The following is a 16976-nucleotide window of genomic DNA, read 5'->3' on the forward strand; positions in this document are numbered from 1 at the left end:
AAACTTACAGTACCATAAGATAATTTACCACCAAACCTCCCCAATATAATTATGGTATACATTACTATACAACCTCTATTATGGATTTTGACGATATTTGCACCAGTTGTCATAACTGCATTGATATACGTAACATGGGTATATTTGTGTGCTTCAGCAATAGAGAGTATTAATACTTATGTTTAATGTTGTGATTATGCCTGTGTACTATGCCTCCAACTGTATGTGTAATACAACTTGACCACATTCTTATGAGATTTCAATCATTCCATACTATAATTGAATTTAAAAGCTTGTATTGTTGTAGTAGTGTTCATAGTTATACCCCCTGTAGCATGTAAACATCAATAAGAATTATGTATGTAGCCATAACTCATAATCTACTTGCCATCCCAACTTCACACGTGCTGTCATGAAAAAAGGCTATTAGAAGAATATTTGAACAAAAAATATAAGCAATTAAAATATCCGTTTTTGAAATAATTAGGATCAAAGAAAAAAGTCACATTTTTGTGGTTTGACCTTTTCCTTTGAGTAATTATAATGAATTATATATCATTTGAAAGAGAATTTAATAAGCATTCTAAAAATCTAAACAGAAAGGTTCTGTGGAAATCACTAACAAGGGTATGGCTATTTTATTAAACCTGTGTAAGCTGCTGTAACATTTTCTAATAAACTTTGAGTGGTCATATCTTAAAGGGAGATCAGTAGAATTGGCCAAATTTTGGTGTGAGAAAGTTTCTTAGTAGAGTCCATGTCTATGCCAAATTTCACGAAAATCCGAAGGGGTCCGGATTTTTTTTGGCATGGAATGAATCAGTCACCATATTTACCCTATAGTTAGCTACAGTTTAAGGCATTGGATTTATTGTAATTGACTAAAAATAGCCTAAAATCTGATCTCAGAGCTTCTAAAATCACAAACTTTTCCAGAGAAATGTAATCAGGTGCCTTATTTAGCTATACCAACTTTCAGAAACCCCTTTTAAAAATCCTAAATCTGCCACTGATCCTGGTGCACTGGACTGCACCCCCTCTTTTCAAATCCTGTCGGTTATCACTCATGAAAATTGTGGGACAGATATATACTGTATTGCTATGTAAATACTGCCTTCCTTTTGCTAGCTGACAAGATTATCTAAACCAGTGCAGGGGCGGATACAGGGGGGGGGGGGGGGTCAAAGGGGGCTCTTGACCCCCCCTCCAAAAATTTTTAGTGCTCTAATAAAGCAGTCACAGTAGTAGAACAGTGTGTAGTGAGCTATTTAAGGATTTTTATGTACTTTATCAGCTATAGATGTGTGGTTGGTGAGGTGGGCAGCTATTGTCAGCTGGTTGTGACTTTTTTTTTTTTTTTGGTCTCACCTTATCAAACCAGAGACAATGTAGTGCCTCAGTTCATTTTTGACTTCTATAAGTCTGGATCCGCCCCTGCAGTGTTCCATTTTATTTGCAAGAAAAACAGTAGCTATATGCTTGGTGAGTTACAATACGAAGCTGAATTACATGCATATCTAAATATGTATAATTCAGTCCATGCAAATTAATGTTCTATACTTCAGTTTCAAGAGGTGAATGGCAAGTGTGTGTATCACAATGAGCTTGTTTCCTGTCCATAGCAGGACTTGAAAATGAATGATGTAAGTGATGTTTTGAGTTTCCATCAGTATTACTGTAGCCGTAAGCGTTGCAGTGATCATCTCCTGTTCTTGTGAATGGGCATTTACTGTTAGCTATAACAGTGCTCCTTGAATGTCTTGTTCCTGAATATTTGATAGTGTTTAATGAGGTGATACTCTCTAGAGTGTTGCTAGAAATTAAAGAGCGTGGTTCTTTAAAAGGACAGCATGTTGCTAAATGAGTATGCTTCATTTTTTGATCTTTGGTCCTCACTATGGACCTTCCATTGCATATATCTGTGAGCAAAAAAACACCATACATGCTACCTTACCTTACCTGCAAATTTGAGACAAATTACTTTTTATATGCATGTCAGAGTAGCTACCAAATATTTGAGTATATGGAATGATTTGATACATTGTTCCCATTAGCAATTGAATTGGTGAATTCAAGTGTGGGTTAAGTACACAGTCCTACTCCTGTAACAATGCCCCAGTAACACCAAGACATTTTAGTTTCAATGACAAAGTATATACATGCCATTTCCATAGAAGTATATGTCTATATACAGTGTATGTTGTATTTTTGAACTACTGGCTAACCTTTGTGAATAAACTTAGCACCAGGGAAGGGAGTATAAGAACCTGTGGTAGCCCAATCCAGTAGTACCCTCCAATTAAATTTCTCCACTTCACCATCGTCAGTATTGTCTTTCGAAGTACATTTCCACTAAAGCACAGTAAAAGTGAGGTACTGTACATGCTATAAAAAGTAGTTTAGGCCATATATAGAGCTACAGTACAATAAACTTCACTTATATAAAGGTCACCTCGTCAATTGTATACCTTACATAGCCATTTCCCACACATCGATAAAGTTGTACATTACCATCAGCCTTACAGGAGTAATAATGTTGATCCCCTGTTAAGCAGAGTTTCACTGATACATATTCAGGGTTGCTACTGTATACACAACCATGCAATGAGTATAAGTCTTTGTAATAAAATGACTAAAACAGTAACTCTATATATGTACATACAATGGCTCATCAGTTCCATATACCTTCTCTTCAGTAGCTTTTGAGATGATTGCTATAAAAACTGACAATAGTAATATTGAAAACAGAATTCCATAAATTCCAATGATGACTCTCGATGTGATAAAGATTAAATACTGTGGATAATCTGGCTGAAGGCTGTCAAAAATTTTTATTATTTCTTCTCCAAATGTCAGTGAATAGAATGTTTCTGCACTGAGCCGGAATGTACTGAACTATTTACAAAAAAAAACATTAGGATAAATGATTTGTGCAAGCAGTGTCACTTACATTTGGATGAAATAGGCCAAGTATTACCCATGCCAATAATGTTGTCCCAACATATGCAAATGATACAACAATTGCTGCAGCTAGAAGGACTAGAGTTGCCTTGGAGTTCATCAGTGATCTAATTGTTACCTACAGTACATAGTTATAATGTAGGCACAGATATAACCTTGCAAGTCACTTACGCCTGCTAACTTTGAGTAGTTGAATAATCTGAATGAGGTGCACCAGAAATAGAGGGAACAAAGTCCCAGTATGAAGGAAACCACTGTTGAGCGATGGATAAACTGTATATATGGAGATAGTGATTAGATTAGTACACAATCTTGTTTATGTGCTAATAGTCTCATACTAACCTCATCTGTAGTGTTAGCACTTCTTAAAAGGGTAAATTCTAGAACAACACCAGTGATGGATAAGAGCAAAAAGATAAAATCTAGAATATGCAACAGAGGACAAAATATTACATATGCCTTTAGTGGAACATATGGGTGAACGTTGTCATTGTGCTGAATTTGTAGTTGTTTAGGAGAAAGACAACTCCACAATGGCTTTCTGAGTTTTTGTTTAGTTGCATAGTCTCTTACCATCTAAAACTTGACAATCAAATAATTCTCATAATACAATTAGTGCATACCTTTCCTGTCATAATGTATGTTGTAATCCTAACAAAGTGGAACACACAACCAGTAAAGCATACCAGTATGGTGAGAACTCCAGCACATGCAAGATACGCAATGTTTTTAATTGGCAAGAAGTGCATGGAATTTAAAATTCCATCACAGTGAATCAATTTTCCTGTTGTAATTATCCTGAGAGGCCACAAATGGTGATGAAAATCATTTTCAGTAGAATAATGAACAGTTAGTTGAATACAAATTGGTTTGTACCCTTCAACCAAGTAAACTTGCTTGAACTGAAATTGCATTAGTATAAGAATCATGCTGTATAAATATAAACCACAATTGACAGCACAAGTTTCAGCATTGACATGCATACCTGTTTTCTTTATGTAATGCTTTTTGAAGAACACTTATATCAAGAATTGGCACGCAGCTGTAGTCTACAAGTGACTTTTAAAATCATACAGTATGTAACAATAGTTCTTACTATTATATTGCATGTTGTAGCCCTTAGGTTGTGAGTGCTTTGTTAAACAGAGGTTGGGAGGAATGATATTCCCCGTTGTATTTCTTGCCTTTGCAACTTCACCCAAGGAAATCTTTTCAACATTATCATACTATGAAATAAAAATTAAAATGATACTACAAGTACCTACATACATGAAGTGTGTACATGAGTACGTATATCCTTTAATCTACAATTGAAGCTTGTACAATGTCTGTTGAACATGTATACAAATTCATTGTTATTAATCATGTTATGCATATGTACTTATTGACAAACTGAAACTGATCAATAATATAGACAATAGATTTATATGTAAGCAATTATATAGGTGTACACAAACTACAGTGCACATTACAGTGCACATCATCATGTAAAATCACACATGCATCAACAGCTATAACACAAAAGTGTATACAAACTACAGTAGCTTTAAGGTATATCAACAGTACGTAGCTATGCATGTATATACATATTAATATTATGTACTAATGTTTTGCGCAGTGAACACATACAGTTGTTGCAGTCATACTGTAGGAGCAATAGAGACCTCATACAATTTTGATGTGTAATGACTCACTCTGTGGTATGCAAACTCCAAATAATCCATTAATTCTTTTTGATTAGAGATGATTTTCTTTTGTGATGTATACACATATCTCTTAAGAGGATAGTGCAAAGTAGTGGAGTAATTTTTTAACAATAATGAGTAGTATCCTTCCTGAAGATCAATCCAAAATTGTCGAAATTTGTATTTCTCATTGGCCAAGTTTACTGTCTGCATTGATGACACATACATAGCATAATTACAGAAAATGTACAATGTTCTAAAGTACATGTATTCACTGCATCTTTCTACTCGATTAATTCATGAAAACAAGGTAACTTTTGTTCTAAGGATTCAACGATGCATGCATGGTAATACATTTGAAGCACTTAATTTTGTCGTTGACAAATTTATTAGCTAACCTAGCAAGATCTGCAGGAGCCAGACCCTCTCTTACTTTGAAACAGACCATAATGTAGTAAATGCATGGCTTAACTATAGTGTGTACCATTGAACTGAACCCTTGAAAACATTTAATAACTCAAGGATGGAATTACACAAGTTCTTGAAATTTGGCTCATTTGTAGTGCTACTTTACCTGCTAAAAATATTTCAAAATCTTTTCATTCAAATGTTGACACAATATTTATGACCAATCAAAACTTTCACCATATAATATATAGTTTATAGTAAAGCCATTCAAGTACACCATCTATTTTGTCCCTTTCCCAAACTTGTATGGAGCCAAACCACACATGTATGCTCTTGACACCTTTACTGTCACCACTAATCATCTGGTTGGCCGATACATTACTTCTCTTGTGAAAAAACCCACTTTTCCTATTTAGCTGTTTTCTCAGGGTTCAGCTCAACTTGTAGATACTATAGAAAACTACACTTTTCACTTATGATAATGTTGTGTGTGTGTACACATAATTTTCATCACACATTGCAATTGACGTTAAAAGTTTCTGTGAATTTATAATTAAAACTGCTGTACGATGTATTGCATGTGCACCTCTTTAGTCAAAATGTTTTATCATAATGTTTATAATATGCTTCACACTTTTCATTACTATATATCATTATAGAGGGCTCAGCTTCAATTGCAATTCTCAATATGTGTACATAATATATCCTTACTGATATGGTCACAAATATCAAAACTATAATATGGATCATTGTACTCAAGACATATGGTTTGGTCACCCTCTTATCTGATTGTAGTAATCTGTTACATTTCTCCCATAAACGTTTCTCAGTGTCTGTAGTACAGTTAGACCTGTCTTCTTCACTGGAGCAACTATTGACCAAATTTGCAGCTGACTCATGATCATTGGTATCATCCATGACATAAAGTTTAAAGAGACAAGACACTCTACATACTATAACAAATGGCTTTTACATTAATTTTTTGTTATTATATATTTTAATTAACCTGAATAGTGTCATTCACAAAAGCATTAATGTGTTTATATATCTATTATATACTACATTGCATTCAGTCTTATTTACAAATGTATTGGGTATATTAATTTTCTCCCAAAATTAAAGGGTATATTTCTGCTATGAAAATTAATGTATGATGAATTAAAGATGAGCTGTCTGTCACAGTGCATCAATCTTATTGCAATTAGTTAGCTGTGTATATTAATCTCAACTGATGACTATAGCTATGCCAGGTAATGAAAAATACATGGTAAGATGATTATGTAGTTGATTGATACAAATTACTGCCTAATCACTGTCATCGTTTATAATGACTTCCATGAAATTCTGTGTGCAGCATGCTTAATTCAAAGCATCAACAGTTCTGTTTATATCAGTCCAGTGGCTAAGCTAATTGTTTTTATAACATAATTACGTATGTAGTCTTTAAAAAGCAGGATTATGACAGTAGAGAGGGAAGTGTACTATACCATTTTATGCTCTATAGCATCATTTTACAAAACTGAAAGCGTATTTTAGCTATGAGATACAGAGGCATAGGGAGGGTGTTTCCTGAGGTTTTGGAGATTCCTTTGAATTTACAGGCTTGTAACAAGGAGGTTTACATAGGTACAGAGGAAAACAAGACAAGTGCAGTGGAGTATAACAGGAAACTTACATTGATTCCTTAGAAATTATTGCTGGCCAGACAGCAATTGTCAATGTGTCCAGGGGCCAATTTACACCCCAAGTAAATGGCGTGCATAGACGTACAGCATAAAAAGTATATTATGATTTGTAATTTAATCAGATTTTATGACTCTATTGGCAAATTGTTCCCATCCTTGGTCATGGAAAATGTTGATAATAACTAGACCATGTATACTGGGTTGGATAAAGTGGTTAGTGTGGTAGATCATTGGGTGACAAGAAGTATGGATAATTCCAATAAGATGTTGATCTCCTTGTAAAGTAATTAAATCTTTATAAAGATTGAAATATGTACTCTTAATGAAGCAATCAAATATATTCGTCTTACACTCTAATAGAACAGTCACAGATCAGAATACTTTGGCAGGGGAGTGTAAATGTAGGACTAAAGAGTCAGAGTACCCTCCTAATTTAGTAGTTAGATTTTTTTTTCATTGTAGAATTTGGATATGCATTTTATTTAGCTTTATAACACCAACACCTATGTCCTATGACCACAAGTATCATTAAAGAGCTTGCATACCTGCATCTGTGACTGTCATTACCAGGGCTGCCCAGAGAAATTAAGGGGCCCAGGGAAAAGAGTTAAAGTGGGGCCCCAGAGGCAAGGAGGTTTCCACTCTGAATCACAACTTCACCCAAGTTGTAAGTTGAAGACCACAAAAAAAAGGGGTCATGACCTGCTAACAATATAGCTATCCCTCACCAACCATATCTCTTTATCTATAACCTTGCTACACTGCTCCTCTGAAGAATATTGTGACTGCTCTATTAGAGTATTTAGATCAGACCGACTGCTCTATTAGAGTATATCGATCTTTTAAACAGGTATTCATGGGGCCTCTTTCAGGCTGGGGCCTGGGGAAAAATGCCCCAGTTGCCCCCCCTGGTCATTACAATCTGAAGACCACCCTAACTGGTACATCAAATCATAGATACTACACCCCCCGGGATTGGAAACTACGCATAGCTACTCCCCATACAAAAATTTGCCGGATCCGCACCTCTAGTTGATTGGTGTTAACTCAGAACTTTCTTTAACTTCTGTTAGTGTGAAGTTGAAATTCCTTTCCTTTGGTGAACCATCACTGTTAGCCTTTCTTGAACGTCAGACAGGACGCTAAGGACGATTAGTCCTGTGCGGGCCGCTCTCAAACTTTTGCTAGCTCCAAGTCTCAAATGGCCGTTTCTACAAAAGCCAATTTTGTACTGTACAGGTAACTTGGTACGACGAATCGAACCAGCGTAATTGTAAAAAGCTTCCTTCATAACAAAGGCGTTTTTCAGCTTTTGCGCTCCGCCCAGCCGGGTCTTCTTCTTTTGCTAGCTCTAGCGTAACGAATCGATGTCCTGTGGAAGTTATCGCGCCATTTCCTGATAGATAAGACATCAGTTAATCGAACCAGCACAGTTTGAAACTCAACTACAGCCTCGAAAACAAAAAAAAATCTATTTAAAAAGTCACTACGAGTGTCAACTGCATAAAATGTTACTGGTTCAGTTGAACGCGCAGGAATTACGATGTTCGCAACCACTTTGGTGCTTCCTTGGAAGTTTCTTTTACTGTTACTGCTTCGTTATTGTTACTACAGTATCGGCAGTGGGAAGATAACTTGGCAGAGCATAGATTTATTTCGTGTCAAAGGTGTCAACGGAGGTGCGGCTATGACTAGCTCAGTCAAGAGCACACCACTGAATTATGTACCACTGCACAAGTGAAACTAGCTCTATGCCACCATGATTTAGTCAAACACTTAAACAAAGTAACTTCAATTAAAAAGGTTTTCCGTACTAAGCATCTCAGCGGTGGAACAATGCACAGTGCATATCTTCAGTTTCTAGGTGTCATTTTTATCCACTCAGTGATTATGTTTTGCCATACATGGCATGTACCTAGTACTTGCACTCTGCATTGTGTAATTGCTTCTTTTGTACAATTATTATCGTGCAGCTACTTGTGCTATATAGCTAGTTATAGCTTTGCGAAGAATGGCCATGAATAATTTTTGTATTATAATAACACTGAGGTCAATCATGACATTTCAGTACAAGCTAGCTATGTATCTTTGAATCTATTGAAATTTTTACATGCTGACAAGTGTATAGCTAGATCCCAATTTTTGGTCACTCACTCAACTGTTTTATTCATACTATGCTGTCATGTATCATCTTCACACTGTGTAGTCTGGTATGGGCCTTAGATAACTAAATTGGCTCAATCAAGTTATTGTTAACATACAGGGACAGCTCCAAGGGTTCTGGAATGAGAAGAGCTCTACCATTTATTGGTTGAACTACATACACATTTTAAATAATAAGAACTAAAGTTTATTACTTAAAGAGGTATTATTTTCATGCTATAAAATAATTATTTTATTAGTCATCATTTTGAAGGTTTTGTATTTGATTATTGACTTTCGAAAGATTATGCAAATTCCCAATCAACAGTGGAGCAATGCTGAGAAATGTTTTCTTTTTATCAAGAAATAAACTGCAAGCAGACTGATATAATTATATATGATGCTGTAAAGTGGAGTTCCCACTCATGCATATCCAACATGCAGTGGGAAGCCAAATAATTTTTAATCTGCTCTTCCAGATTATATCAAATAACCACTCTAATAGGTTCTACTATACACTTAAGCATTGCATTTACTTATGTATAGCAATATAGCATAGCTGTATCATTTTGTATCAGCATTATGTAGCTTAATTGATGAGGATGAGCCATTGGGTACATACTAGGGCTGAGCGATACTGCCATTTTAGTATCATGATCGATACTAAAGCCACTATTCACGATACTGAATAGTTCACGATACTTACAAATATGTCAATCATAGCTGGTGCTACATAGTGTATTACTCAGTATTCCTTCAGGAAGTCTTTAAAAGTAGCATCAAACTAGCCACTGTCAACCTTGTTTACAGTAACAGTTATTGTAACGGGAGTGTATAAACAGTGGAATGGACTACTGGAATGGTGGAATACTGGAATGGTGGAATGGAATTTTTTAAAGTTCAATATCAATTTTTACATCCAAATAAGTACAACTCCTCCCCTTATATAAGCAAATAAATAGGATTTCCCTTGAAGTCAGCTTATTAAGCATACTTCACCTCACCATAGACAAAGTTTACCAATGTATTGCACTGTAAAGTCAGTTATGAACATGCACAATAGCAGTTTATTGGGAACACCAAGAAGCCTCCTGACTTAAATCTTGTTCCCAAATGATAAAAAGTTAGCTAGCTAGCTGATTACATGTAGTTATGTATTGTAAAAGTACATTCACTGTATAATGAAGTATTCTTTTATTATCAACTTTATCAATTTGGCACTGGAGGGTGAACACAGAAGGCAGAGCCTGTACGAGGTGTTTATCACTAGCCTAGGAACCTAAGTGAAAATCTTTGGGTAAAGTGAAATGCGACTATCTTGTAAGTGTTTACAATGAGCCTTTTCCACAATTATGTCAGAAAACAAAATTAAGCCACAGTTCATCGTGGCAGTGCCATGTTGCACACTAAACTGAACCATAGTTAGTTTCACACAAGTAATAATATTGAGTTATAAGTCATACAAGTGTTGTGGTGAGTAAAAGTATGCTGACTCAAGGGGAATCCTATTTATTTGCTTACATAAGGGGAGGAGTTGTACTTATTTGGATGTAAAAAAATGATATTGAACTTTTAAAAAATCCCATTCCAGTATTCCACCATTCCAGTAGTCCATTCCACTGTTTATACACTCCCTTATTGTAACACATGTTTTGAAGTTATGTTATGGTGTTCACACCTCTCTGCAGGGGTAACCAAGTTATGACTTACAAGGATTCTTGAGCCTAGTACAGCATAACAAATAGACAGTAATGTACAGGCATGGTATCACAATAGTTAAAAGCAAAATATCACGATATCGATACTTTCAAAATATCATGATATATTGCTAAAATGGTAGTAGCTATCGCTCAGCCCTAGTACATACAGAGCTGAAAAGTAGATATGATAAGATGCATTTTGCAGTGGTTTTGAAGTACGTATGGTATCATAATGCAATCTATATGATGAGATCCTACTCTCATGCCTTATGGCAATAATCTGTATGATCATTATTGATGGGCTTATAAATGCTGCTTCCAAAATGGAAGGAGTTCATAGAGCCCCTATGATCAGAAAAGTATTATATACCACTGAATCTGAGCCAAATACGTCTTTCTGAACTTCAGATAGCTGATATGTAGTAAACATGACAAAAATCTTTTTTTGTTCACTTATCACCAAAAATGTATATAGTTTTGAAAAGTGAGGATTCTGTATACTAAAAAATCGGTATATAAGATATTTAGTTGTAAACTGAAAGTTTTAATAACTGCACATGAGTATGGTACCTGGATATTCACAAGGATGATGGCTATCTATATAATAATTATTCACAGTATAAAAGTTAAGATCAAAAGTGCATTTTATAATAGACAATTTACTTCCCTTCCCAAAAGACTGAAAAGCTACACTATGTTCTTAACATATAGCTAGATGCATACAATTTATGCTCAGTATAGTAACAACACTAAAAAATAACATGCACGTGGCTGTACACAGGTCACTGTTTATGCATTCAACATATTCTACATAAAGAGTATAAAAGTTGAGATATGAGTGCATTTATAATGTGCATATATATATATATATATATGAAATGTATGGCACACGCTTCAGCAATTAACACTCCTTTGCAATCACTTCTTTGTCAGCAAAAATATATATGGTGGATCTATTGTACTGTCAATTACCAGGGGTTGTCCAGCACCTTGTGACGTAACATAATACAGTTTGCCACCATCATCTGACTTGAAAGCCAGAGCAACTACGTCATTGTTATTGTTAGAATACAACAGTACCATCTGAGTGAGGTATTCTTTACTGTCATCTCTGATCTGTGCAAACAACAGAAAATGGCAGTAATTGATATACATTACAATTTACAGTATATACTCCATTAATTTTGTTATGTTGAGCGCTAGCATTTGTAATATGTGACCCAGTCTGATGAAATCAGTCTTATAGCCCAAAAAATGCATATGTCAGCTCAACATTGTGTATCTTCTTTTCTGAATAAGCTATAACAACTCTGTAAAATTCAGAAAAATTTCCAGAGATTTTGCATAAGTGGTAAAAACTGCTACGTGGTCATCACGTTCAGAGAGAAAGTTATTAAACTTCAAACTTTAAAATTATAGTCAAAGTGTAATGGGCTATAAGACTGATTTTGTCAGACCGATTATTTGTGTTGATGGAATCATACATTCCATGTGTGCCAATGATCATGACAAGTTTAGCATACAATCTTAATGCACATTTACTCAAATAAAGCAGCCACATGTCACAATCAATTATTAATTAGGAGCACTGCACATGTAAATGCATACAATATAATGCACATGCATGTATATATGTACTCAAAGAAATGAAATTGTTAACCTTAAGACACAGATTGCTTCCATCCTTAATGACATCAACTCCCACAAAGTGATCACGAAGAGTATTGTTTCCAAGTGTAACCATAGTTGGTGATAAATAATTCAAACAGTAAAGAACTGAAATAGATGACATACCATTTTTTTATTACATGTCCACTTTTTTCAAAGACACTGAATAAGCTAATTAAAGAAGTGCCCTACTCTGTCAGATAGTAATGATTTGTTACACATGCATGCACAACTCTTGGTTAGCCTTGTGTTGATTTTCCAAAAGTATATATAAGCTAACTTGGGAAACACTAAATATACCCTATAGCTATTAAAAGTAAATTACATACAGGAGTGGATTCAGGATTTTCCGGGATGGGGGGGGGGTCTAAGGGAATTATAGTGAAGGCTAAAAATGTGGCAACTGGCTGATACAACTAGTAGTGCAGTGTGAGAAGGGCAAATTGGAAACAGTGGAAATGGAAACCAGAAACGGAAAGTGGAAATAGAAAACAGAAATGGTCAAATCATCATATATATGTACCCTGGAGTAAAACCCTTGTTTAGTGGTCACCTCTTAAAAACCACTTTTTTTACAAAGAACACCTCCATACAAAGGCCATATTGTACTTAGATCTCAAAGATGGCAATGGCATACTGACCCTTATAAGATTACACCTTTTATAAGACCACCCTCTTTACAAAGACCACCTCTTCACATTGTAATAATAACTAAGGTCTGAACATCTCTTTATCAAAACAGTTAGGTGAGCTAAAAAGGCTAGGCTCTTGAGGTCATCATCTCCATATGAGATCTCTTTTTTCGTTGATACAGATTGGGCCATTGCTACTTCTGGGGTTCCACAGGGAACTGTCTTGGGTCCACTTTTGTTTTTGATTTACGCAAATGATTTGGCTTCTGTTGTAAAACACTCCACTGTTAAAATGTTTGCTGATGATGTTTTACTTTATGCTCCAGCTAACACTCTCAAGGAATGTTCTTCCCTACAAAATGACCTCACTGCCATTTCTTCTTGGGCTAGTCGCTGGCAATTAAAGTTAAATCCCACCAAATGTGAAGCTTTGATGATTACTAACAAACGCAAACCAATTCCATTTACATACTCCATTAACCATCAACCTATTTCATGGAGTAATCCTGTGAAGTATCTTGGTGTGCAGGTAGATTCCAAGTTAAACTGGTCTAAGCATTGCAAGTATGTTGTCAGTAAGGGCACCAAGTCTTTGAACTATTTACGTAGATCAATGTTTGGTTGCAGCCATGCAGCTAAGTGTACCGCATACAAAGCTATCATCCGGCCAACGCTAGAGTACACTGCAGTCGTATGGAATCCCCATAATTTGGGAGATATCCAACTACTAGAGTCCCTACAAAAGCGGGCAGCTCGAAGGATCTGTGAGAGTCGCTGGAGTCCATCTACCAGCTCTTGGACCATTTCTTCGAATGATTGTTGCTCCCAACTTCACCTTCCTTCTCTCCAGTCAAGACGAAGTTTCCTTTCGGTCAGTTTCCTCAATGACATATATCACCAGCAAACATCTATTACATTTAATAGTCACTGTTCATTTAATTCCATAGCATCTACCAGAAGTCACCATCTTTCACTAGTCCCTCCACAGTCCACCATTAATTCTAGGAGATATTCTTTTTTTGTCAAGACAACTTTCTTCTGGAACACTGTGCCATTACATATCCTTGAAGACAGTAATCGAAAGTCTTTCCGGCATCACCTTTATAATTACTTATGTGTCAAGTAACTTCTTAATCACTGTTTTGTGTTTTGTTGTGTACTGTTTAGTTTGTAGTGTACTGTAGGTATATGTATATGTATGTTTGTTTTTTGTAGGCGGACACCTTGTACAGGCTTTGCCTTTTGTGTATGCCTTCCTTTTTGGTAAATTGAGTAATGATACAGTATACTAGCTACATTGACATTTCACTTCAATGGACTATTTTTGTATGCAGGGCCACCCATGGAGGGGGCAACTGGGGCATTTTGCCCCGAGCCCCAGCCTGAAAGGGGCCCCAGGAGGCCACATGAAGGGCCCCTTGAATACCTGTTTAAAAGATCGATATAGTCTAATAGAGCAGTCAGATCTAAATACTCTAATAGAGCAGTCACAGCATTCTTCAGAGGAGCAGTGTAGCAAGCTTAAAGATAAGGAGATATGGTTGGTGAGGGGTAGCTATTGTCATTGTTAGCAGGTCATGACCTTTTTTTTTTTTTTGGTCTTTAACTTACAGCTTGGGTGAAGTTGTGATTCAGAATCGAAACCTACTTGCCTCTGGGTCCCCAATTTAACTCTTTGCCCTGGGCCCCTTAATTTCTCTGGGTGGCCCTGTTTGTATGACACATTCTGGTACAAACTAAGAGATCATGGTAGATGACTAGAATGTAAAGAGGTGATTTTTTCAAGAGGTGATCATGAAGTGGTCTAATCAATTAGATCATCAAGTATGCCTTTACCATCTTTAGAACTTAATTGCAATGTGGTCTCTGTGCAGAGATGGTCTTTGTAAGAAGGCGGTATTTAAGAGGTGACCACTAAGTGAGGTTTTTACTCTAGGATACATGTATATAAGGCCAGGCCAAGTTAATTCACGGTTTATCGTTACCGCGGGTTTTTAGGAATAGAGCAATAATTTCATAATTTATTATTTCTCACGTAATAATCTTTGCTTATGCTTCTGAACTCGTTTTTGTATATCAAAACATGGTGTGTGCATCAAACGTGATGATTATCCCTGGCCTGGACTCGTTAGAACCTTCAATAAATGGATTTCTAAAGAGAGATTGCATAAACGAGTAGCTAAGTATGAACAGTGATGTAATCAAATAAGCCCTCAATTATGATTAAAGTAGCTAGCTATGTAGCTAGCAACTGTGTGAAGCTACTTTTAAAATGTTTTTCTATGTTAAAAAGTTATGAAATATGAAAAATCGACCTCCCACCCATATGACTTTTCAAATATCCCGGACGATAAACTGTGAATCAACTTGGCCTGGCCTAATGATTGACCTTCTCTTCTCTTCCCACTCTTTCCATGTTTTCATTGCCCATGTCTTTAGATGCAACTGCACCTCAGTACCGTAGATTCTACTATCTTTCTAGCTAGCACATAGTAAAATTTTGGAGGGGTGGTTCAGCACAAGCACACACACACACACACACACACACACACACACACACACACACACACACACACACACACACACACACACACACACACACACACACACACACACACACACACACACACACACATCCTTGACATACCTCGTACATCTTCTGGAGTGACACTATCCACAGGAATAGTGATGATATCAGAAGGGTCATCACTACTGGGCTTTGACGTTTCTGGAAATTTGGTAAACATGTACATGTAATCCTCGCCATTTGGTTTCACCCTGATCACCAATAGTTGGCCAGCAGAACACACATGGCAGTTCATAATAAAATGGTTGATCGGCAGCAGATAAAGTTAGTTCTCTAGGAGTACTTATTTTAGCAATTTCTCCGTTATTTCTTTTTGTTATATACTATAGTCTATCGGGCGCGCGTTCCGAGGCCCGGAATATTTCGGTGGTCCGTTCGATTCCCTTTAAGAATTAGTTAACTGCTCTCTAGATGCTGGCAGGTGGTGATATGATGATGATGACCGGAAATGGGACGACTTGTGACCGGCTAGCTACGTAGCTACCTTGAAGAATGAGAATTATGAAGCCATGTGTCAGTCATCCTTCAATCTACGGTTTCCCCTGCCTGCAGCCTTAGTTTTGCATGTGTGCGTTATCTTCATACATGAATAGTTTCATTGGAATTATAAGAATGGAAAGTAAAACGTGTGCATCTTCATGCATCATGTATATACGGTTGTACTAGTAACACATATAGCTAAACTATGCCTATGGCGTAGCCGGAGTAGCTATATATAGCCATTGCCATGTGTCTTGCAACAACCTTAGGTCAATAACAAAGATATCAGTCCAAACTTTGCTAGATACATGTAGATAGTTATGAATATGGTTGGAAATGCATGGCAACTATATTAATGCACAGCCTCAGAATTAGGATTACAGATTGATGATTCACTGGTAGCTATCTTGCCAAAATTTAGCAAGAAATAGGACATGCATGGAACACTAATATCTGCAGATCAATAAATAAGTATTCATTACATTACATACACTACATTATAGACAAATACATCATGCCTAAAGGTAGAATCTATTCTATATACACAATTACCTGTAGTGTTCCAATCCAAATATCAACTTTCTTAAGTAACTGTTTTTATACACCAACTGCACAGAAGATGCTATAGACAGCTGCAAGCCATCACGTTAGTTATATGAAACCTTGTCATTTTGTCAACTAATAGACATAGAGTGGATGGAAGTGCTGGCCACTAAAATGGCTATAGGTTACTAGCTATATACGTAGCTACAGCACACTAGAGTTGTGTTAGGTTGTACATAAAATTCAAAATACCATAAGTCTTCAGTTAAGAAAACTGATACTTTGCTTAAAGTATTGTTTGATGAACAATCAACACCAAATAGCTAGTAAATACCTCTGCCATCTATGATAAGCCTATTATCATTTCAGATTCACTGTTAGGGATCTATCTCATTTGTTTACTAATTAAAGTTCCTGTTTGCTGTTCACTGCATTTTTTTTATCAGAGAAATAGCGTCAACCAAAGAAAAATTGTTTTTCAGCTA

The 16976-nt window shown here is 36.2% G+C and overlaps 2 protein-coding genes across 2 annotated transcripts; both read right to left on the bottom strand.

Moving 5' to 3' along the window:
* Positions 1-1466: 1466 nt before the first annotated feature.
* On the bottom strand, positions 1467-6285 carry LOC136240862 (mucolipin-2-like). Its single transcript, XM_066031924.1, has 11 exons — positions 5766-6285; positions 4656-4853; positions 4058-4187; positions 3947-4010; positions 3585-3891; positions 3304-3537; positions 3133-3234; positions 2951-3079; positions 2686-2895; positions 2226-2352; positions 1467-1919 (listed from the first exon to the last, which is right to left on the bottom strand). The coding sequence occupies exons 1-11, from the start codon at positions 5970-5972 to the stop codon at positions 1555-1557; spliced, it is 2073 nt and encodes a 690-aa protein (XP_065887996.1). The 5' UTR covers positions 5973-6285; the 3' UTR covers positions 1467-1554.
* Positions 6286-11297: 5012 nt separating this feature from the next.
* On the bottom strand, positions 11298-15903 carry LOC136241113 (uncharacterized). Its single transcript, XM_066032283.1, has 3 exons — positions 15529-15903; positions 12242-12357; positions 11298-11697 (listed from the first exon to the last, which is right to left on the bottom strand). The coding sequence occupies exons 1-3, from the start codon at positions 15701-15703 to the stop codon at positions 11500-11502; spliced, it is 489 nt and encodes a 162-aa protein (XP_065888355.1). The 5' UTR covers positions 15704-15903; the 3' UTR covers positions 11298-11499.
* Positions 15904-16976: the final 1073 nt, after the last annotated feature.

Source organism: Dysidea avara, chromosome 12, assembly GCF_963678975.1.
Source record: "Dysidea avara chromosome 12, odDysAvar1.4, whole genome shotgun sequence".
Classification (NCBI taxonomy): domain Eukaryota; kingdom Metazoa; phylum Porifera; class Demospongiae; order Dictyoceratida; family Dysideidae; genus Dysidea; species Dysidea avara.